Raw genomic sequence first — 24,747 nt, 5'->3', positions numbered from 1 at the left:
ATTAACTCAAACTTTCGTGGTTTTGGGCGAGGATCATTAGTCAACTATTTATTTATTTTATCTACATATTGATAGCGATAAGGGTAGAAGACTCATTGGTAAATGAGACTGGAACACACCAAATGAGGTTGTCATGGCGGAAACGTTTTTGATTGGAGGATGATGGTGATGAGGATGAGGATGAGGATAATACAGATTATGAGATATGGGTCACTGGTGTTAACACGATGATGCAAACTAGCTTTCAAACGGAACAAAGAATATCAACAGCAACAGCGACAACAACACAAACCCAATATTAGCAATCGGCATTGGGAAGGATTTTAGCATGCGCTATTACGGTTCCTTGAGACATTGTTCACAAATGAATTGCCAAAAAAAGCACGGATGATTGCAGAAGCAAACGAAATTGTGTCGTCGTGCCCACAACCTGCACTTGCACTGTCTTTTGCCAGTCCAGCTAAATGCAATTTCGTGACTTCAGTGACCCTCAGGCTTGGTGAACTGTCGTGACCGGCTTAACTTCATCACAGTTTAGGTAGCCGAGGTGATGACAATAGAAACAACTACTTGGGGCTTATCTTGGTAAGGCGTGAATCGACGGTTTTAGAACAGGGACAGTGAAACGCATTATGCGTCGCCCAGGCTCAAGATTTGGACTATGCGGGGGAAAATAGGAGCGGGAAAGCAAGTGCGACAGCCGAGAGAGACCCGGGGCTTGTGATCAATACGGCCTCCAGACGTGACTGCCATGTTCGTTGCGAGAGGAGTAGGTGCCACGAATCGGCCCCGTCTGACTATCATCGCCTTCTAATGAGGAATAGACTTGATGATTGACGCCTCCTTCACCATTGACGACATCTCGCCCTACGCTCAGGCCATAATCATCCACCAAGCCGCTTTGCTCGGTTCCACCTAAGCTGTTTCCGTGTAAATGCAGTGAGGGATTCACCGTGGTGGCGCTGTACAGATGAGGATAGAGGAGCGGAGCCATTGCGTTGTTGAGGTATCCAGCCCCTGGGGAGGCTCCGTAGTAAGCGGACTGTCCGTAATGGTGAGAGGAGGTGGCTCCCCCGGACGGACCGTAGACATTGCCACCCAAAGGGCTCGAGTACTCGCCCGACACATGATCCGCATATCGATGATGCATGGGATAAGCTGAGGGATCGCCACTTGAGCCCCCTGTGCCATTATCGCTTAATGAAACAACCACATCGACCGGGGATCGCTCACCAACTGCAACTGCCAATGGGTCCACCTCGGCCTTGACCAGATCGCGACTGGAACTGGTCCCGTTGGCTCCACTCGCCGTATTGGTAGAATATTCCCCTCGATCATTCCTTGAGGGCGAGTTACTAGATTCCTCCGTCAAAACTGAAATTTAAAAAAAACGAGAACTTTGTCAGACTTAGATCCAAGAAACATCGTTGCCGACCTTTTCATATGTTGCATTAGAATTTAGAACAAGTATTGGAAATGTCATCATGCAATGTGGTCAAGAGATAAATGCTTCGTTTTTAACAAGTATCTGTACACAAGCGAGTGTGCATCCACTTGGTTCAAATGTCACGAGATATTTTTGTCTGAGCCCGATTCTGCAGATAATCTGACTACTACATTTGAGCTCATATCTAGGGCTAGGAAGCCGTAACATAGCATCAGTAGCTAGCGATATTCTATTTCGAGAACAAGCGGTGGTGACGGCGAGGCAGGCGACTTCTTTTTTATCATTGAAATGATCCTTCTTCTCTTTCCCTTCTTTTCCTTTTCCTTCACATCGCCATCGTCCATTTGAGAAAAGTGATGTAATCTTGATTTCAAGTATTTTCTCGTGTCATGATCATTTTTCAAACGCCTAAATCTGACAAACGCTCGCTCAATGGTTCGCTTGTGAAAGGCTGAATGGTCAAGCAAAAGATGGAGGGAAGGAGATTTTTTGCACGATATGATTTCTGATTATTCCAGTACAAAGGACGGGATTCTCACCTGATGAGAACACGAACGAACAAAAGCAACATTAAAGCCTTAAGCTCTCACTTGCTCTCGAGTCAAGATTATGATGATAAAGCGGTTTCTTTCTTTAATCATTTCGCTCCTCTTCATTCTCAAAAAATAGACTTCACTCCATATAGTGTTTGTGCCGGTACTTGTACTGTATGTACACCGCACATACGTAGATGGCTCTACATACAATACGGCGGAGCTCTCCCAACAGAATTTAGTATCAACCGTTCCGGAGAACGGTGTGGACTGTGCACATGAAAAATGGAGTCATTTTTTTCTCTTCATCTTGCCACGACACCTTACTGGGCTAATTTATATCATCGGTTTATTAATCTGACATGTGCATCCGCAGCATTACGACTATTTCAGAGAGCCTAATCATGAGAAACTCAATGTGCTTTGCTCCAAAATCTTCGTGGAGGTTTTTGAGTGGTTCTCCCCATATTCGGTGTCCCTGGCACACTACTCACGAAGACATTGTTAGAAAAGTGCCTCCCCATCCCATCGTTTACAACAATGCATGCGGCGCCTGACTAGTGAGGGCATCACTGACAGAACATTGACTCTCGATGTCGGTCGGGCATCCTCCCTTAGTTGAACTAGCTAGTAAGCTTGTTCAGTAACTAGTATCGCTCCATGATCACGGGAGGTGTCTCAATCAGGCATTGGTGTGGCCGATCGTGTCGTCGCCGTCATCGTCGGCGTTAATGCTTCTCAGCAGGAGACTGAGTGTCAAATCGAGCAAAAAGCCATTTCCCCAAAACGTCAAAACCACGTCTTTCCTCCTCTCCAAGACTTCTTTATTGGATCTCCAGAACACGCCCGAAAGCATGGCAGTAAAATCATCTTCATGGGTAGGAACCCCGACCTTGCTTACTTGTACTAAGATAAAAGTCGTTGTTGTTGTTGACGACGAGGATGATGATGATGATGAAGATGCTGATGAAGATGCTGATGCAGTGAGTTGCTCCTTTTCGAGGAGGAAGTGGGATAGTAATACTTCCGATTCCGATCTGATTTTCAGTCTCACAGAAGACAACAAGAATCAGAATGTCATGTGTGAATAGCTTGGTAGATGGTGCAGGCATCCAACGATAAAACGATACCTGGGCGGGCTGGAATGAGGAACACAAACACCCGCCAACTTGCAAGGCTGTTAGACAGCGCGACAAACAAACTCTCCTTGAATTAAACAATTAAAGGCAATTTTCCATCCGCCTGACTCTTTACTGGGTCCAATTCCCACATAATTCGAGGCAATTCGGCCCTTCAAGACGGTATTTGCTTTTAATTTTGGCCGAGGGAAAAAGAACTCAGGATGGACTCGGAGTGCTTGACAACTAGCCAAGCGTAAAGCAAATGGATTGTGAACTTTTTCTGAGAGGTGTACGTAGTGAACCCGTTTCATCTTTTTCTTTTCTTCCTTTAATAGAGTCGGACCAGAAGGAAAGTGTTTTACCTATCAAAGGTGGTGGGTATTGAAACATCTTTCGTGTTAACTACGTCCTTTCTCTAAGTGATATTCATGCACTGTAATGCCTACGTATGTACGGTATTGTAGCAAAAACGTCGTACTAGCCAGACTTTTATCATTCAAGTCGCTTCTCCGTTCATTGAGCGAAGATCAAATTTATTTGCCAACGGGCACACCGCGAAGAAAGTCCCCTTTCCCATGAGTAAAGTGAATATGTGAGGGCTATACCATATCATCATACTCATCCTCATGATCATCATGTGTTCATGCATTGATACGACTGGCGGTACTGGAGCCCATCCACCCATCCGTCCTCCCCTACCTACGTACGTTCCCTACGTACGTACGAAGTAAGGACGGACAGACGGCCGGACGAGTGTACGTACAGTACCTACATGATACTAATAGAGCGACTGCCGCTTGACTGCTCACTCGTGAGACTCATTCAAAGTTTCCTGCCGTTCATCCGAAGCTAACAAAGTGTTTTACGGGCATTTCAACCAAGAAGTCACATCGTATTTTCCACACGACAGGAGGCTGCACATCTGGCAACTACCAACACTACTTACTACTCTTAGTTGCTCATGTACGTACATGGCAAAGTCAGTTTTTCCTCACAATTAGACTACTTCTTGGGATCGGACAAGAGTCGGGGATATGGTTTGAGGCCCTTTTGATCAGCGAGCAAATGACTTCTTAGCTAGGTCGAGATCACGTAAATTGGTCAAATATGTTCAAGTTTAAAAAATCCAGCATATCCACGGATGCACTAGTGCTGGGGTGGATCTAAGTACGTATCGGTATGGTTTAAGAGTGGACCTAAGAAGTCTTCGATTTTGGAAGCTTGTGGAAATGCATGTGAAATCTCGTACGTGCTATGCTCGTTATTGTTCAAAGTTTTTCCCGACTGTCTCCCTTTAAAAGGGACAAGAGCCAGCGAGTCGTGAGGCTGCATTGAGCATCAGTGAAAGAACACCCAACTAAAAAGACACCGATAGCTAGGTAGTGCAATGAACTGACTACATCCATCATCTCATCATTTCATCATCTCATCAATCTCGAATACAACAAGGAGAATGTGGAGCGATTCCAAGTTTCCTTGGGCATTCATTCGGGTCATTCATGAGCATTGCCGTTGTAAGTGCAGCAACAGGAAATGCTTCTTCCAACAGGGTTTCATGGGCTGTGCCTGGGCGGCTTTGTCCAGGCGCAGAAAATGCCCAAAACAAAAAGTTTCCTCTCATTGCCCATTGAAGAAGCAACTTGTATGTAATTCGTAACTAAGCATTTTTTTCCAATTTCTTGTCATCACAATCTTAGGTATTAGTGGTTTTAATGACTTGCTCTCCAGAGCGCATCTGACGTACTTCGTCTACGAGATCATGAGAATGATCTTTCCTGATTTGTTTAGAAGTGCTTGATCTTGAGATTAAGGCGCCAGCTGATCGACAAAAACATCCTCGGACATCAACTCTGCGGTTTTGGAATCTTAATTACCCCACTTGACAGATAGTTTGCCCCGGCACAAAATCGTCATCATCATCATCATCATTAAACGAAGACGGAGAGACATTGAGATGAACGTTCTCACGTCCATTTCAGTTCTCAACGACAACGTCATCGTCACGGCCAAAACGAAGAAATAGGCCAGAGGAATTGGGAAAATGAAACCGAAGACGAAGAAAAACCATTCAAGACTAACTTCTGACCGACAATAAATACCCACAATCTCAAGGCAAATGAAATCAGGGATTGTTGTTTGATACTTGGTTGGTCCAACTGTTTGAGTTTCCCTTCAAGGACTCAATTGTGGCTTTGGGTGGAGTTTTTGGTTGCTTTTTCGCCCACTCCATTAATTCTTCGAGTCACTCTGTTGCTGTTGTCTACGGCGAGACAAAATCTTTGTAACCAAGACCACAATTTCTTCAGGCCAATTCAAACGATGTCATTCACTGATGAGGGCCTGTCTGCATTGTACAGTATTGAACCTAGCAAATGATAAATACTTGAACAGGCTCCCCCACTCATTGGATATTATTTGCCACCCAAAGGGAGTTTTTTCTTTCAACACCGAATTATAGTCGTATCCCAGAAGCAAAAGTTCTGTAACTGCCAGACGCTTCCCGTTTTACCAGTATTCGTTCGTTGGCAACGAACGTTTAAAAGGGCCGTCAGCACTTTGCATGCTCGCAATAACTCATTAAAAGAAAAGGGTGATCATCATTATTCCATTATTGTTATTATTATTATTATTATTCTTATTATTATTGTTATTGTTCTTATTCTTATTCTTATTCTTATTCTTATTATTATTATTACTATCATTATTAGCGTTGTTGTTGTTGTTGCTGATGTTCCCTTACGACTTCCACTTCCAAGGAAGCAGATAATTGCCGCTCTCTAGAGGCACTTTACGTCCTCGATTGTCGTTCTCCCCATGGTGACGGACGATCTTTCCTACTACTGTATAGTGCAGTATGTATGCTATATCGAGTACATGAACGTGATTGCACACGACGATGCGCTCAGTACTTGGAACTTAGTTTGAGGTTTCAACTGGGCGATGAAAGACGAAGCGGATTACTCGTCTGCATGAACAAGGAAGTGTCTGTGTTGTAAGCAGAGAGATAGAGAGAAACGGAGAGACGTAACGAGACTTACAGACAGAGGGTTCTTACCCTCCTTACCCCATATACCCTTATGTGCTGCTACTTTTGGAAATGAAAGGTACAAAGGGCTTTGAACGGGTAACGGGTCCCTACACATTCTATTTCTTTTCAGCTTATGAATTTTTTACTCTGTAATTCTTGGGACTCGTGAACAATTCTACTGATTGGCTTGTAAACATGAATCGCTCAGAGTAGGTTGATCTTTAAGAAGTTAGGAATGCTAGAAATGAGCAAAGCAAGACCCATCATCCGAGAAGAATCGAATCTGAAACTGTTTTTTTAAGAAAGTCAATCTTCATTTTTGGTGAGAGAAACACTTTGGAAGCGACTAGCTTGATTCCGAGTTTTTGGTGACTTACTTTGAATTTTAAAAATATTGTATTTTCGGCACAATTACAGAACTGCAGGTCCTTGGAGAACAAGAACAGACTAAATTTCAAAATCTTAATGACAAACAAGATTTTGCTCCGTACTAGGCCCAGTGTTTGAAGAACCAATGTTACGCAATGTTCGCAAACGGATCAACACCTGGGCGGGATGAAATCGTTCGTTCGAATTTTGATTTGATTTGAACCTGACTTTTAGGCTTGCCGAATTTGAAAAAGATATTGCGGCCTTATCATCCCTTTCTCTGCTTGACATCTGCATCTACAAACATTCAGGTTAGGTCCTTTCTTGAGACAAGTATTGGGATTGTCGTCCTTGATGAATCCACAATGCGGAAGAACTGAATGAGACACTACAAAAAGGTGAACAACATGGAGAGAGCATTACGTTGGTGAGAAAGACTCTACTTTCTGAATTGGGACGGATTAGAGGACGGTATGTGACAATGCAATCAATGGCTGGCCAATTGAACAACATTAAATACTGTACAACCCACCCTACCGCCTTAACTGTGCCTTTCTTGACCAGTTTGTTGTGGCCCCACTGATCAATGAGCGTGCAACTCTTTACTTTGACAAGGACTTGTTCAAGCAAGATCCTATTCTTAGACGATATTCAACCAATTCATGGGGCCAGGTCTGTTTTCTTTCTCTCATCCCTGTGACATGGTGACACTGTGAAAAGGTTCAAGATATCTTCAAAGATGTAAACACTTTTATATAATGGGTCAAAAAGGCCTTTGTTAAAGCTCCATCTCGCCGCAGTACATACAGGGAAAGCTGTCTCAATTTGCAGCTCGACACTGTAAAACTGTATCAATCTAAATAAATTTACAAATGATAAAAGGAAGTGTGTGGCTACCTGGGTATATCATTCCCAAAAATGAGTTTTCTTTATTGCATCATTTTGGCTCAATTTAAAAATTAATCTTGAGAAATCTGACTTTTTTTGCCCGTTTGAAAAGTCATTATCGAACAGGTGAAAGTAGTGACAGCTTTCGATAGCTCTCAATAACATATTATAAATAATTTTACTTAGGTTCTAGAATTTAGACTCTTTCTAAATACTTTATTGCATGTATTTCCATTTATAGGGTGAATAATATTGCAATTCTTCAGGTCTAAGACTAAAACAATTTCAGAGTCTCTTGTCATCACACTTTCTTTTGGCAATTTCCTATGAAATCAACTAACAAGGAAGAAGTAATGAGAGAGAATAACGAGGGAGTCGAAAGTAATGGCTTAGTTGAGGCTTTTGCACCTCGTACATTCTTGAAGAGACCAGGTACTGACTGAAACCAAGTTGCATGCAGAAAATTGGCAAATCATCGCTTTTAAGGCCCTTTTTGTCAAGATTCTAGGTAATTAAGCTTTTTGAAAAACAATTCCTGAAGCTTGAGGAGTTATCATGTGTTTCTCTCCTACTCTTATCTCTATATTACTTGATATTCGCTTTTCATTCTCATGATTAATATTGATATCATTATCAGTATTTCTCTCCTTTCATTACTACCCCGGGAGAGAGTTAAGCAAGAAATGGCCGTCAGAAGGCAATTGTATTGGACCAACATTATTGGAAGCTAGTTCTCATTGTAGGATATGTACTGAATACAGAAAAGAAATCATTTCCATGGGGGGAAATTATTATTATCATGAGGCGGAGCCACACAAGTCTCTCGATTGGTCGGGATTGATTTTCTGTGAAGCCGAGATCATTTGCAAGCGGATATCGATTGAGTGCGCGACACGCAGACTAATCATGACAGAAAAAATCCATCATATACAATGATGATGATGATTTTGATGACGACGGCTACTGCTACTACTACTACTCCTACTCTCAAACAGTAGCAACATAAGCCGCCATTTTGGAGTCAGGGTCGATGGAGTTGGAGCAGAATGAGGAGGAGGAGGAGGAGGAGGATCGAGCCAGAGGTGGAGTAAAGTTGTTGAATTAATACTTAACTCCAGTATTTGGCTCAGAAGACCCGGGATGGGCGGACTTCCCTGGGGCAGTTTTACAGTGAGCCTATTGCCTTGTGTTGATGGGCCACCGGAGTTGTGTGATAATTGTCATTTTTCGTGTGCGTCATCATTATCAAGACATCAAGCAATAATGATATTCACAATGCCCCTCACTCACCAGTCGTCAAATATCGATGGTGATGGCAATGGCGATGGCAATGACGTTGACGATCACAACGAAAGTGGAAGCAACAGTAACAACCAAACACGTAACATTTGTTGCAACTCCTTAAACATTTGCTACACGTTCTTCGTTTCTTTTACCAGTTGATTTCTCACGTGAAGGAAGTATATTACGGTAGAGGGGAAAATTACTCTTGGCTCGAACTATGTACAGGATGCGATCAGATTTATTTGCCAAACATACTGCCTCTACCTTTGAACAGCATTATGATTTGGCTCCTCTTGGAAAAAGACTTCAATCCCCTTAAAATATGATGGTTTCAATACTACTTCATCATTATCATTACCATCATCATCATCTTGGTTATCGCCCTCCCCTATCCATTTCTTCTTGTTTACGGGTAATAATTAGCGGGACTGACAATTTAAACAGACTGATGAGCCGTGACTTATGATTATTACACCAGTCTATTGATTTCAAACGGCTTCTACAGTAGCTCCAGCCAAACAAATGCCAGGGCCAATGGATTTACGAAATGTACCGAAGCTCCAATGATCGAAATGAGCGAACGAACACCTCTCCCCAATGATGGGATCTATCTCGCTCGTCTGTTCCCTCTGTTGATTGATATGCTAGTGACCAGAATTGAACTATTGCAATCATTTATTCAAGGTGCAAGCTAAACCCATCACGTGGTGGGAGAAGTGTGTAAAGAGAAGTCTCTTTGAAAGAAATGAAGATATGACTTGTGCAGAGAACGACTCGGGCAGCAGAGTTCGTGGTTGTGGCAGGAGTCGTGCTTGTTGAAGAGGGGATCCGAGTGAAATATTCTTTGCCATTCTTGTGGTTAACACGTTCATCCACAAAAATCAATTGCTAAAAATTGACAGTCTCATTGCGCACTGATCTACTATTGCACTGAAGGCGTAACAGGCGGTGTAAAGGAAGAAAGAACAATCTGGGCTTCACACATCATGAATCAGACACGGACGAGAAAAAAAAACCAACCACATGAAAATCAAGACCAAAACCAAAACCAAAGCCAAATCAACTACGATCTTAATGGTTCAATTGATAGATTCATTCATATCATGCCTTCATCCATCTAACCATCCTTGCATGTTTTACTAGTAGGCACATGAGCCAAAACGAGAGAGAAAGAGAGAGAGAGAGAGAGCGCATCTCGAGCCGACCAACCCAACGAAAGAGAGCGACAATCAGCGAATGAGGGGATGAGGAAAAAAGGCAGCAAAAGACAGACTTTCTCCAATGTTTTTCCTCTTTCTCCTACCCACTAAGCCGTAGCATCCATCTTCAGACGACGGGAGGTGGAGTCAAAAATTCAAGACCCTTCCCAGGCGGGTCTTTCTTTGAGTACCTGTTCTCTGGAGATCTTTCGCTCACGGAAAACCATGCCGACCGCAAACTGAATAACCAGTCTTACCTGTCGGAAGTGCTGTATTGGGATCACTAATGCCAAGATCTTGTCCACCACTGTTGTTAACTCCCCCCACGTCAGTCCCTGAGACCGAGTCCGTGGCCCCAGCGGATCCGTAGGGAAGTACTGCAGCTGCGGCCACTGCAGTAGAGGAATTGAAGGACGATTGTCCCAAGTACGCCGAGGCGTAGGGGTTGTTGTAGCCCCAATGAGAATCCGCCCCGCTGCTACTTAAAGCCAATTGAGAGTTATCTGAAATCAAGAAGTAAGCAAATGTAAACAGCCGCATTCTTAGCTTAATCGAAACAAAAGAAAAGCCCGCAGAGGACAATAAAGTAGTAATTTGGCAATTAGCAACAATCACATGCTGCTCGGAGGCATGACAATTCACCGTTTACCGATCTCCAACTGCAAATGTAAATCCACACAACGCACATATGTACGTAGGGCTGATGGAAATGTGGGAATCGAGTCCCATAAAAGCATCAATCCCTCGATGTAAACCAAGACTGGGAGGGGTTTATGCGTTCAAAAAGAAATCGAAACTACTCGTCATGGCAGTGAGCAAATCGGTGACATTGGCCTCAACCTTTCTAGAGCTCTAACAACAACGACGACGGTTTGACTGGCTCTGGGTTTAGTCTTCCACTTGCAATGGAACAGAGAGTGAGAGAGTGAACGACAATAAAGACAACTTCGTTACTGACAACTATTAAAAGATATTTTACTCAACGATCACGCGTTGGTTTCTGTCAGTTGAGCAGAGGGTATATTGCTTTTCCACCAATTTCACTGGAAATTCTGAGGATCGTTATAATTTTGATGAATCTTTGCACGAACGTCTCTGTCATGGCAAAGTTCTTCCTCCACTTCCTACACCGACAACACGGTCTAGAGTAATCCCGCTGAGAAAGTGAAAATATTCAATTGCCCAGCCAGCCATTTGCAAGGCTGATTCCTGAAGATCGTTCAAATATCCCAACGAGCTGGTCGGTCAATGGCTGCTATCGTGCAGGGTTTCGGGCATTTTTTTTTAGAATTAAAGCAGTTATCTTTTTCGTGAAGAATTTATGAATCGAGTGAATGAACCACCAAGATTGTATTGCTGACCCTTCTTGAATCAACCCGGAAATGCTAACGAGTTTAGCAAAGAACTTCGATGGCACCATGACATGAGCACACTATAAATGTTGATAGATGGCCGCCGAGTCTGAAGTCGTGAACGTACGCGTACACACAATACGTACATAGTAAGTAGAGCTGGTTAGACCGAACAAAGGTTCGTGGTTTGTTGTCTAGCGCCAGAGCGCCAACATTTCATGGCTGCTTTCGTGGCAAAACTGCTCAATTTCACAAACCAGTCATCAAACTTATCTAGCAAATGGATCAACTCACTTGTTCTAACATGTACCTACTTGTGTTGGCAGTTTGACTCATACCCACACATCCACACCAGCATTGAAACAATGGCTTCATGAGAATTCGATTAATTGAATCATCAATTGTGGTTGGCTTGCATCAGACTAAAGCCGCAGAAGGCATCCCTAAATTGAAAACCATGTTTGAAAAATTTCATCCTAACCAAAAGGTGAATTGCGGTTAGGATGGATTGACCAACAGCATTAGCAATCCAAATGTTGACGGTCCCGCCGGGAAAAAAGGGGGAGGACGTGGGCGTGTATGCAAATATTGATCAAAAATATTCATTCGCTTCTGTCGCTGCCCCTCTCCCTTCTTCCCTACTTTTCAACTAACTAGTGGTGTGTTTCGAGCCAAAATGTCAGCTTTATAACTGCAAGGACCTCGGTTAGGGCTCCTATCACGAGCGAAATAGGATGCACAAACAAACTCAAAACCACTCAGTAGAGTGACAAAACGTGGCCCTGCCTTTCTTGGCCTCAAAACCAGGGCTGCTATAAAATTCGCTCCTGATCGTAGGTCTTCATTTCTGTACCCTTTTTTGTTTGAATTGGGAGCCCTGACAAGTTCTTCATGTTAAATAGCTGATTTACCGGTTCGAAACCCATCACTACAACTAACTAATCTTTACCAAATCATCATCAAAACCAAAGTGATTGATGGACCTAATATTCATATGATACAGACATATTAAATCGTACACTAACTGTTTGGAGTGGTTGTAGGTGTTTCTTCCATGTGTCTGCATGGAATGGTTACCAAATCAGGCAATTGGGACTTTAAGACTCCATGGATTGAAAAGCACATCATCGTTCGGTGAAGTGGGAGTTCTTTTTTGAATAGCCGTCTCTCATTCCTACACCTTCTTTACTCGCTTTAGTGTGAGTAGAGATTATAATAAAGAAAAGGGCAAGGCCGTTCGATGAGTGTGCTGCATTTGAAATTGATGTTATCAAATATCCGAATTCGAGCCCTAATAATCCAGTTGTTCAAAAAGTGACCATATCTTTAAAACTAGTCTGTCTGTCAGTCTTATCACTTTCCAGGTCAAATACTTATCTCCATTCTAGCCCTCTATTTCAGGACGTCAAACCTGCCCCTCTTCATGGGGGTGATAAGCGATGTTGTCGCTTTTGCTGGCTTTGAAGAGGTGAAGGCGGATGATCAACGGCGTGTTCGTGCCATTCCCACTTAGACAAATGTCAAGAATGAGTGACAAATAAGAGAGCGCTTCTATTTCATCAAAAGCTTCTCACTCACGCGAACAGGAAGTACCACGAGTGCTACGAGTCGAGGACTACAAGTATTGGCATGCAGACGAAAGCGCCATTGTACGTAGACGAAGAATGGTGCTTCCTCAGGGTCAAAAGCGATAAGCCGCTGCGGCCGGCCTTAACGTCGTTAACGAATTCAAACATCCAAATTCCAGAACAGTTAGCCAGCTTCAATAAATGAACCTAGGTACATGGGGTAAAAAAGTCAGGGAATTAAAAAAAAAAGGTCCGACTCGAAGAATAGTGTTTGCTTAGCCCCTGGCTCGAGACTAGTTTGGATACTCAAATTGACGACCAAGCTGATCAAACAAGTCTTTCTCCTCTTTCCCCTGAGCCATTGTCTTGCTAGTTATCTTGTTGGGTCATCTCCACGTCGCCGCCGATTATTGTCCTAATGGATGCAAAGTGTTTGTTCATCATGTTTGCTTTTGTGGCACTCTCCGACATGCTGTTATAACAAAACATAAAATGAAAACAGCTACCAAATAGAACATTTAGCAACACGTGAATTGCAGCATACCATGAGAAACACTGTAATAGACATTGATTTTCTCAGAAAATATTTTTTTTATTGGGGTTTTGGCTTAATTCATTCTTGACTTTCAAAGCAAAGGATATTTCTGAAATTGGAGCTACGTCGGTGAAGAATGATATCAGAATGTTCCATATTTATTTCAAAGTATGGTAAGTCCAATTCAAGTCCACACTTTTCTGGCGATCTACGTAGATTTTATCGGCCCTAGGCATTGGACCGTGAACAGAATTCAATTACTTCGTCGTCATCGTCGGCGTCGTCGCCGTTGTCGCATTCGTCTTTTTCTTCGTTCTTTTCTTCCTGTCACTACCTTCTTTGATGTTCTTCAATTCTGTACAATTATACTACGTGGGGCGATGAAATTGCTACTACATCTTATAGAAATATATATTTTTTTTACTTACGCCAATCTTAGAAGCAAGAGATATTTTTCAGCTGTTTAAAGCTCCATTTGAACAAATCAATCAAAATTTGACAGTTTGATAACAAAATGGAGAAAGAGGACGAGGAAATTATTGCTCTAGCTCCTACGCTCAGCTTTTGGAACTTTGGCATTAATCTATAGACAGTCTGCGGCGCGAAAAGTTGTTCGTGTTGTTGAATTAAAAAGGACTTTTAGGTCACTGAGATTGATTTTGAGCTCCAAGAAGAGTACCGGCTGCAGACCGACCCTCAACATTCGAAAAGTGGCCAAAGGTTGGAGTTTTATAAAAAGTTAATTCATTACTCTCTCTACAGTCCAGATATTTCTCGTGTTATATTCGCGCGAAAAGTGTAGTGGTGAATTCATCGCACCCGGTAGTCAGCTCAGTGCTTGCATTCTACTGCTCTTGTTGGAGTTCTAACTACTACCACACTAGTACAAGCGAATTGGTAACGAATAGAAAAGTGCTCTGGCCACACTTGTTGGTTGAGAATACTTTTGTCAAAGTCAAACAATCACTTGGCATGCGAACCAAATAAGTGCCACCATAAACATGATTTTAGAGTTGTTGCTTTGAACATCTCGGTATCTAGAATGGTGCAATTTGAGGACGATTTGAGAACGTCCACACATTCTTCCTATCTACTACACATTTCTTTGTTTAAAGACATTATCTCTAATGATGAATTACAGGGATCTTTTACGTTGTTGTTGTTGTTGTTGTTATCGTCGTTGAATTGTTGCTGGTGTTGGTGCTATTTTCCATATATAAAAGATGAATATGTGAAAGTATGTTTCTGCAGTTTTTGAACCTGACCTTAGAAGCCACAACCCAAGTTAAGTGAACAAATAAGAAGTACAAAGGAATTGGATCAAGCGAAATGATTCATACGAATTTCAGCACTCGCATTGGACGCGAGGGCCAAGTAGAAATCAGCGTAATTGACTTAGAGGGGATTCTTGTGGCTGGATCTTAGCTAATTGCGACATGATGAAACGTTTTAAGGTCTAATTAAACACATATTAGTCGGTGGTTTCAGTGCTCTGACCGCAAGTTTGAGTGTGAATCTTTTCTCACTTATTTGTATGCCTGATACGCATACTCCGTTTTCAGCAACTGAGACCTTTCTGACAATAATATTTTAGTCTTGTTAAGTAAATCAAAAGCGGCTAAAACTCCATCTTTGCGCCATAATTTTGGGCTTTGTAGTTATATCCTGTAGAGAGAAAGCAAGACAAACAGCAACACCAATACGCCCCACAGGCTAACTAACCTTTCAATAATTGGAGAAGTTGTTTTACTAAACTAAGAAAAATTCCATTTCTTGGTATAGCCTTGACATGGTATAACTAACGTGAGTTTGTCACGATATAACAACTTTCTATCCCCTATAGTTTCAAACAATTTTGTGCTTCCGTTGTTGTTGGATGTATTCTTTTTCCTCTTTTCGGAGTTATCCGCTCTTGTTCTCAAAAGTGATTGTTGATCGGACTGCAGTTGTCACGTATGTAACTTCCAGCCCACTCTTTCATTCACTCTCTCATACAGACATGCACAGAAGGTGGGTTGTTTTATTACAAAAGTGCGAGGAATCAATAGCAGATGTGGGTTTGTAGCATGTCAACTTCTGTGTAAGCACGCATCGATATACATAGACTCTCTGTAGAGTACGTGTATTTGCCCCACCAACGATACAGCAATCAACTACCTGACAAAAAATGGAAATGGACTCTCTCTAAAACCCAGTGAGTGAGTGAGTTCACTTTGAAGGCTGGAGGGCACACGGCAGTGAAGTCAGAGAAGCAGCGTTGGCAAGGAGTGTATGTGCGTACGTGCCCAATGATTCTCAAATATGCGCTATTGGTCATTAATTTTACAAGAGCTCGCCTATTATCGGAAACGACAACTCCGAGCAGCCAGAAGTGGAAACTCGAACAACAGATCAACGAACCAACCAACCACCCAACCAACCTTAATATTTTGAATAATGATAGTTCTAAAGCTTCATACTCTCGCCATAATATACGCATAATGTGGATGAAATGGCGCTTGGATGATTTGGGGTTGTGAGTAATGTAGTCTCTGAAGTACTTTGTCACAACGCTAGTAACCCAGGCAGACTGTTGTTCACTTTGCTACGCGGGGAAACGAGCCAGGAGGTTATTTCATTGCGGAATACAGTAATAGGGGAGGGAGGGTGGTTCCCAAATCATGGCACTCGGCGATTCCAATCAAAATTTAGGGCCACACATATCTGGAGGCCATGTTCATGTGAAAAAGTCATTTGTTTTATGGTCCAAATTAATCAACATTATCGAGAAGCCAAGTCCAAACTTAATTGATCAACATGCTTTTTTTAGCTGTTTGATTGAACCATAATTGTCTTTGCTCGAAATTAATGAAGTAATGTCTGCCTACCTATTCGAATCCAAAATTCATTTAAAAGATGACGTCAAATGCTTCGCACGATGTACTTGGGTCGTAAATAGTGCCGCAAGTGTGGATTCATGGAATAAAAACTGAGTTCCCCAATGCAGCAGACCTTAGTAGTTCCTCAAAGAATTTCTAACTAAACCTGAGCAGTGTTCATCAATTTTGTGCCTTTTGGTGCCAAAGCGCACGTGCCAAGGAAGTCCCTGAATTCGTGAGTGCTTGGCTGCTGATACTAAAACTGCTGCGACCAAATGACGAAATGAGTTAATGATCCGGTCATTTCGATTGACAAAAAACCCTTATTGGAAGAGGGCCAACTCGTACCCCGAGCCACGCCATGAATACCTACTTTGGCACGTAGACATTGAATACAGTACGGCAAATACATGAAATACAATTTCTAAAGGACTGGTTTATTGCAGGTTCACTCTACTATTGGACTGTGAGTTGTCACATCTTACATAAGGTGCTAGTAGGAAATGATGGAATTTTTACACACCGACAAAAAAGACAAGGACAAAGAAAGCTTATACAAAGATATTGGAGAACCAAAGGCAATTAAAGCAGCAAAATGGAACAAGTAACCAACCAAAAACCAAAATTCATGGCCTTAAGGTTCAAAAGTTCAAAATCCCAAAATCATTCCATGATATCCAATATCCAATGCATGCTTTGCGGGAACCACCGCTTGCCCATGCACCTACCTTGATGATATTCAAATGCATTGGAAGAAAGAGAGTGATGATGAAATTTATGTTGCTGAGGATGTTGTTGGCCCGTCTCCCCCGATCCAGTTAACCCATGACCACTATTTGAACCCAATCCCGAAGTGGCACAAGACCAAAAACCAGTCGTCGAATTTGACTTTGGCGATGAAGCCACAGCAACGGCCGCCATGGTTGACATGGCACAACTAAAGTCGTCTAAGAAGGGAGAGAGAGGAAATGGTAGTAGTAGTAGTAGTAGTAGTAGTAGTAGTAGTAGTAGTAGTAGTAAAAAATGTTATCTCAATTCATATTTGTATGACCGAAGAAAAGAAGATGTAGTAGTAGTAGTATTAATAAATAATGTTGTCTGAATTCATATTTGTATAACCATAATGATTAGCGACATTTCATCCGAAGACGCTTGACTAGTCAATATTTTGGTAAGAGGAAGATTGAGGATTTCGTGAAAAACATGTTGAGTAATTACTATTATTTTGTATTGAATTATTGTGGGGGCACCAGTTTTCAAAACTCACTTTATAAACTATGGTATCTACCATAGTGTTCCAAGGCTTGTTGGTTTGAAAAAGGCTTACCTTGAGGGTTGGCCATATTGAATGGATCTGACTTTCTTCGCAACTCGAGAAGATGACCCGTGAACCGCGTATCGAAAAAAGGTCGGAAATGTTGCTGTTGTCCTGAAATGGAGTTGGCAAGAGATCAGGTTTTGTTGTATTTTTCGAAAGAAAGTTCTTTCATTCGTTCCGGGAAATCCTTTTTCATGACAACCTCAACCTTTCTTGTAGGCAGAAAATCCCGAGGATTACGAAAGATTACTTGTTTCGACTTTCCCTTCCCGGAAAACTTTGCTGGAATGAATCTGCCTGCGTCTCATTTTTCTCTCCCTCTGTTTAGTCGTTGTTGAGACAGTCCTAGTTCACTCCTCCTCTATAGAGAACTAGAATGTGAATATGATTCAAAGCTGCATTTACCGCAGAACAGCTAAGAACTGCCCAGGATTTCATACCACTTACCATGGACAAAGATTACACGCGAAGGATGATGGGCAATTTCTATTAACTTTCTTACATAGGCCATTTTGAGAGTAATACTCGCTCATGATGTGCTTATGTTCCACATTCCTTACAAACGGTGACACGAGTAGCAGGACCAAGGAATGGGCCACAAATTGTTCATAACCAACTTGAACAAGGAAACTTCCTTTCTCTCACAACTTTTCAGTTTCAAATTCCTTTTTGAGGGGATTTTTTGGTAAAACGATAGGGGCTTCAGGATCCCTCCTGTTTAGTTCATTAATAAAGATGGAAGTGGCAGTGCAGCGTGCCACTGCTACCAACATCACCACTAACGGCAACAATAACAGCACCAACACCATCATCACCACCACCACCAATAACAACAACAACAAAGCAAAAAGGTTGAATCATAAAACTTGATTTCCGCTCAAAACATAAAATGCAACTTCAAATACTCTTTCTGACATATTGGTTAATGAACATATTCAATCAAGCTTAAGTGAAGGGTTAGCCGATCTTTTCATGAGCCTATTTAGATCTTTGGTCCAAATTTTGGCCCCTAAATGCCTGGATATCTATTTATCATCTTGTTTGCAATTTGACTGAAACCGTTGCTCAACTTGAATCAAAATGCTTCTTTTCTGTGCAGCTGCACGGGCGCTCAAGTAGTCTTTTATTTACGGATGAATGTGTAGGAAGCATACAAACAATACGACACGCGAACCTATACCTACAGTCTGTCAAAGGTGGGGGCGCCAAATTCCACGACTGCTCACTTTCTCTGTTACTAATTACTCGCACTAATTAGAATTTGCTATTGATTTTTCTCAAGTTCAAAGACAAAAAGAGAAAGAGAGAGGATACTCTCCAACTATTTTTTAACTACAGTATAGTGACAACCGTGTTTACACTCTTCCTCTATTTAAGAAGCAATTAGTCATTTCTACCCGTACCCTGGTTGTTTTGAACTACTGAGCGATGATTTTATTCTATTGTCCTACTGCTTCTTGATACCTTCCTGCCTGCCTGCTTGCCTGCCTGCCTGCCTGCCTGCCTGTTTGCACACCACTCCACTCTTCTGTCGTACTGCACTTGGTATCGTTCACTGAGATATCGCCAGACATTATGAGGGCTTGAAGGAAACCACAAAATAAGATCCTAATCATGTAAATCGGCGAGGATCGGCGATCACATTTCCTCCTTCTCCTCTTCCTCCTCCTCCTTTTTTCAGCTGAAATCCACGATGATGATTACAACGATGATGATTACAACGATGATGATGATGATGATGATGATGCATGCATGCATGCAACTCTTGCTCGACTGTGTTCAATTCTGTACAGATCAACCATCACCGTCTGGTGAACGTCGTGTAGTACGTACATTCGAACCTCGGGAAAGCTTGCTAGATAGACATGTAGTGTACACATATACTGGTACTAGTGATTTCTAGGCTACAAGATAACAAATGGAGCAAGAATGATATGCTAATACCAACGACTGTCGTGATTTTGAAGCCTTCTTTCTTTGAGTAGCGCTCGAAATGATGGATTCTCTCACAACGAGGGATTTGATACGTCTGAACATGAGCAGAATGTTTAATGAGCACATTTGCATAATCTTTCTGATCCATGTCGATTTTGTCAAGACAATTTTCGCGACAGGGAATAACAACTATCAGATGGGAACTTTGACAAGCCCAGTCAGTAATTCGACGTAGCTCGACACAGCACTTGTTAACAGGCATTCAAATGTACTGACTGGTACGCGTGACCAAACAGTGGTTAAGATTTTAAAAAAATCGCCAACTACCCATCGTAGCTGCTCCAAATCATGTTCCTCTTCCGGTGATAAACGAAACATGGAATCTGCCCGCTTCATCAAATTACCATCTTTATTAAGCAAGATGTAGTCCGGTTTTCTTAAGAGCTGTTAAGAGGGCTCCAACCCATGAGAACTCTCGACTTGGTAATGGGAGTTTGAGGCGCCAGATTAGTGTATAATGTGAGACAGATGCATAGAACAAGTACGGTGCAAACCAACCAGTTGACGGAGCCAATAATGTTCATCAGTTACAAGGCTAAAACTCGCACAGGTGCTCTTATTAGCTCCTTATGAATCCGAGGAATTCTTGCCTCTTTTTACCCCGCTCCACCATCCACCACACAGCATACAAGTAGTGCGTAGTGGCAAGCCGTGTATCACCCTGTTCATGAAGCAACATTCAAAGAGTGCTGTGCACATGGGTTGGCACGCAAAAAGACAATTATCGTACCAATACCTACCTTTGGCTGAGAGCTGAAGCTCTCGAAAATGGAGACTAAGAAGCCATTTATGCTTGGGGTGTGTTGCAATGAAAACCAGGTTCTGACTGGTGGTGGTTCAACTTCAACCGGCGGATGTACGGTACAGCAGGGGGTGTGTTGCAATGAAAACCAGGTTCTGACTGGTGGTGGTTCAACTTCAACCACTTCAGTGAACAATTGCAGTTAGAGTATGATGACTAGATGATGATGTTGGCAGAAGCTTGATCCTGCATATACATTCAAATGCAAAGAGAGCAATGCAGACCACGATAGCAAGTACCTTGGCTGGCTGCTGCCTGACTGACTAACACCCCAAAATCAATAAAGGCCAATGACTAATCCTGCTATGATTATTACATTCCAGACGATTGTTCCCTCCGGTCTCTTGTTCGCTCTCTTTCATAAAAATAGCCATCCGTCATTTGTAGTGCTTAATTCTAAATCCCCGGGGAGAGTTTCAAAACGTTTGTCTGCTTTGAAGTCTACCTTTGGTTAAATCGCCACGCAGATTATTGGATTATTTGGTGAATACGTAGGTGTATCATATCCCTTGGAGTTAGATGATACCTCAGCACAAAACACTTCAATCGGCAACACATTTACTGCCACATCATTCGTCGACTTCGGCAATGCATCCCATCAACGGTTTAAAGAACGATCTAGGACGCTCTTATCAACTACAGTATCTATCTATCTATTACTTACCCGCTTACTTTTTCGTTCTGGCCACGCTCGATGGCAATCAATACGAGTGGAAGCTCAATTGACTTTTGATTGGCAGTTCCGATCCTGGCCCCTTAACTCTCTACCTTTCCCTCCTCATTTGATTTCTAAACCTAATCTTAAAAAGCAATTGGCTCCATCAATTCAAAAGAAGATTTGAACGTACTGTAAATGGAAATTTCATGTCAAAAAGGGGGTATGTCAAACGAGGAACAATATTAGTGCACCAATGCTTCAATTTGAAATCTGAACTTACTAGTTTTACTCCTTGGCTCTCTGGGTCCATCCACTGTGACTTTCATACATTTGGTATACACTGCCACTTGGGGCGGACTCGAGCTGATCGTAATTGTCAAATTGAAGCTCTTCCCTGAAAGAAAATTGATAAGTATAAGAAGAATTTTGAACGAGTCAGCTTTTACCCTGATTCATTCCTTAGTGTAGCATTATCCACGTTATTCACGTACGCGTATGTGGATGCACGAACATATATCGTTCTCCTCCTGAACTTTGGGAGACTGTCCCTTGGCATTTAGGCGGAAAAGTGCCTTTCCTGCTGCCTTTCCTGCTCCCTCATTGCGTTTGTTCCAAATTCCATCTCGAACCTCATAAATACACTCACACACATGCACCAGAGAGAGCGAGAAAGAGAGAGAGAGAGAGCGTGCGTGTCAGTTAGTTAGAGAGAAAGGGGGCCAGGAATAAAAGGCTGGAAGAACTTGTTGGTGCTCAGTATGTGCAGGCTGAATGAGCAGGCTTCATTCGATGAGGCGATATCAATTAATTATCACATAGTTTGTTAAAACAATTGCTTGCTCGCTCCCTTCCAAAGAGGATTACTGATGGTGCTCTTGGGCGGGATCCCGGCCAGCGCAGGGGTCGATGTTCCAACGAATGGGGCATGCTTGCTCTTCGCCTTCAAGCTTGTCGTCTGGTGGTACAACATTGGCTCTCGGCGGGAAAGATATGGGCTCCCAAATGGCTTGATGAAGGAAGTAAATACTTGAAAACTTTCAAAGCTCTGAATGGAAACTATTCCGTGAACATTTGAGATCTTCTCTGGAATGTTTGTAGGCTTGGAGTCACAAGAGAGGGACAGAAACAGAGACTAGGAATTGCAGAAATTTTGGTCATGGCCAAATTGGAGGCGGTGTTTGGATTGGGTCGCGAGATTTCAAGGGGATTCCAAGAGAATCTCGAGGAGGCTCCTCGTTTTATGGCTCCATCATTTGAGTGCTTAATCACCTACATATTACTCTTGAAGAGCAAGTGAACGGTTTATAAAGACAATTGTTTCTTTTTCACTATGGAACATAAAAAATATTTAAAGTGCGTTAGAATTGAATGAAGTCACATTTTGTGAAATATTACGGGTGAAATGAGCTGTTAGAACTCAGATAACTCCGCTGTTGTTCAATAGATGTACTTATATTTGAGTTTGAAGGAAAAGCTTTTTAAAGTTTTATATTACTATCATATTAGGATATTATGACATGAATAAGTCATGAATAATGACAGACCGCTACAATATAACAATATTAAACCAGCAAGAAATTGTCCTTGAAATTGTGGCACATGTAGTCTCTCCTTCTTAAATACACCCACGAACACCACTTTCTTTCATCCGAGAAAAAATAAAAAAAGACTTGTCAGACCGAATCACACGAGTAGTTCGTCAGATGATATAGTATTATCAGGAGATCGTCAAATAAACCTACCATTTTCATTTATCTGTGCCAAATAATGCTAAATCCATTGATATTCATAGGCAAGCATTGAACATCTCGTAACATCCAATGTTTTGCTTGATTCCAATTATATTTTTATCATTTTATCCAAGAAAGACCAAAACCAATGATTTTGGTGTAGAAAGAGAATGATTGACTAACATTACTATTGTATCGATTGGCAAACAGATCGAAACTCTGAAGCAAACGAACAAGAATGCATCTGTAGTGCGTCTAGGTAGACGTTGAACTTAAGAACAAAATGAACCCAGGGAATCTTTGCCGAGATCCACTGGCCCTGTTTTTGACGGGAAAGTCCTTGAGCAACAATAGCACGAACCACGGTGCATACAATATCGTATCTTCGGTGTTTGGATATTGCTTCAAGGCGCTCAGGTCACAAACTATTCTTAAAAGTCCTAGTAGCTAGTATGACCATTATGCCTTAAGAGAATACAGTAGGCTCTGGTTAAGCCAAAAAAATAGGACAAATCGCTTGAAAGGGAGCAATGGAATCGGCTAACAAAAACAAACGGTAGACGCTCACTCTCAAACCAACTTGAACAAGTGAATGCCATGCACACAACAACCAGAATTCAGAATATGGCTTCTCCTTGAAATATGCCTGAGCTTGCAATTGATTTTTTATGACACTCAATCATACGACAAAGCTGCCTGGCCAACCACACATTTTATGATTTGATTATTGAAAATATTCGCAAGGCTTTTTATCACCAAAATATGTTGTCATCTCCAACTTCGGCTGACAATACCATTGGCATTTCAATTTGTGAATTGAAGCCAGGCTTGACCACAGTCCTCAAAGAACAGAAGCATCTCATTCAGACCTAGTCTTCAATATTTGATCTTGGATGTGATTGTCCATGTCTTTTGATTTTCCTACCAAGCATCATTAAAATCATCATGCTCTTAAAGATATCGAGAAATGAAACCACTAGAACAGTTGGCTGTCATCTGTTGAAATCCAAAGGGTCGCCTTTTTTGTTCTTCTGTCCCTTGGCCAGCTTTATTTAGTGCAAAGAGAAAGAGTAGGGCGAGAAATCAATACGAAATCAATGAGCAATTTTATGCAGTACGTACGAGTACGACCCGAATCCATGTACAGCAACGGCAAAATTGAAACGCGAGAAAGGAAATGAGCGAGGAGTCAGGTAATTTTGAGCATTTTGGCACACGACAAGGCTATATTTGATGTTTGTTTAAAGTGGGTCGTTACTCTTTGTGTTCAGTGTGATTCAAGTTCAAATAGAGATAAGACAGAACGCAAGCAGCTCTTTCTTTGGTCGTCCATTGTTTCATAGCTTAACTTCTGATTACTGATTGCAGTTGATGACCGACGAGAGGATACAGTAGCATTACTTTTTCTTGCTCGTCGTTTACATCTCCTTCTACTTCTAGGATTAGTTTTACCCAGTAGTATGTTGTATGGGACCCATGATTTTCGTTCACGCTGGGGCAATAATAAAACAATAAAGTAATACAGAAAGTTTCCTTTTCCCCATAATATTCACTGATACTTTGCAAAAAGGAATGCCTTTGGATTGGAGTTTGAAATTGAAATGGTCTTTTAGCTACCACTAGCTATATTGGCCCAAATTGGCGTACTGCTTTTACTTTGAGGATAATGATTTACGCCCGTCAGGAATGGCGTTTGGGTCTATTGGAGCATGAATAACTTTAAAGCTAAATCATTTCCCTAACTCAATATGAATAATAAAAGCATTTAAAGCAACATTCTTACCTCGTCCAGAGCGTCCCACAAATCTCAAATCATTGAATTTGGCTACTTGATTTTTCATCACGGCTGTACAGTTCCGAAGTTCGGCACAATAATTTTCATCGTTGCCAGCCCGCAAGGTCACAATTGTTCCGTCACTAATGTCTCCTAAAGCTATAACTTTAAAGGCCACAGGTAGAGTTTTATTTGATCTCCAATGAGTAGGGAGAGCTGAGCACAGAAAGGAGGGCGAACCCGTTTTGACTAGTTCTCCGGGATGTTCCGCCAAGATCTCATTGACTT

At 41.9% G+C, this 24,747-nt stretch overlaps 1 protein-coding gene across 1 annotated transcript in view; it reads right to left on the bottom strand.

The window, feature by feature from the left end:
- Positions 1-20: 20 nt before the first annotated feature.
- LOC131881006 (protein lozenge-like) overlaps positions 21-24,747 on the bottom strand; it is a gene marked incomplete in the record, with an annotated part of 24,938 nt that continues 211 nt past the window's right edge. The window contains 6 exon segments of the mRNA XM_059227752.1: positions 21-1,374; positions 10,127-10,372; positions 16,911-17,129; positions 17,510-17,611; positions 21,236-21,349; positions 24,469-24,747. Of these exon segments, the coding sequence (XP_059083735.1) occupies positions 725-1,374; positions 10,127-10,372; positions 16,911-17,129; positions 17,510-17,611; positions 21,236-21,349; positions 24,469-24,747 (1,610 nt within the window).

The sequence above is a fragment of the Tigriopus californicus genome, chromosome 5, assembly GCF_007210705.1.
Source record: "Tigriopus californicus strain San Diego chromosome 5, Tcal_SD_v2.1, whole genome shotgun sequence".
Classification (NCBI taxonomy): domain Eukaryota; kingdom Metazoa; phylum Arthropoda; class Copepoda; order Harpacticoida; family Harpacticidae; genus Tigriopus; species Tigriopus californicus.
Note: the sequence above shows the minus strand (reverse complement) of the source record. Positions and strands in the feature narration are given on the sequence as shown.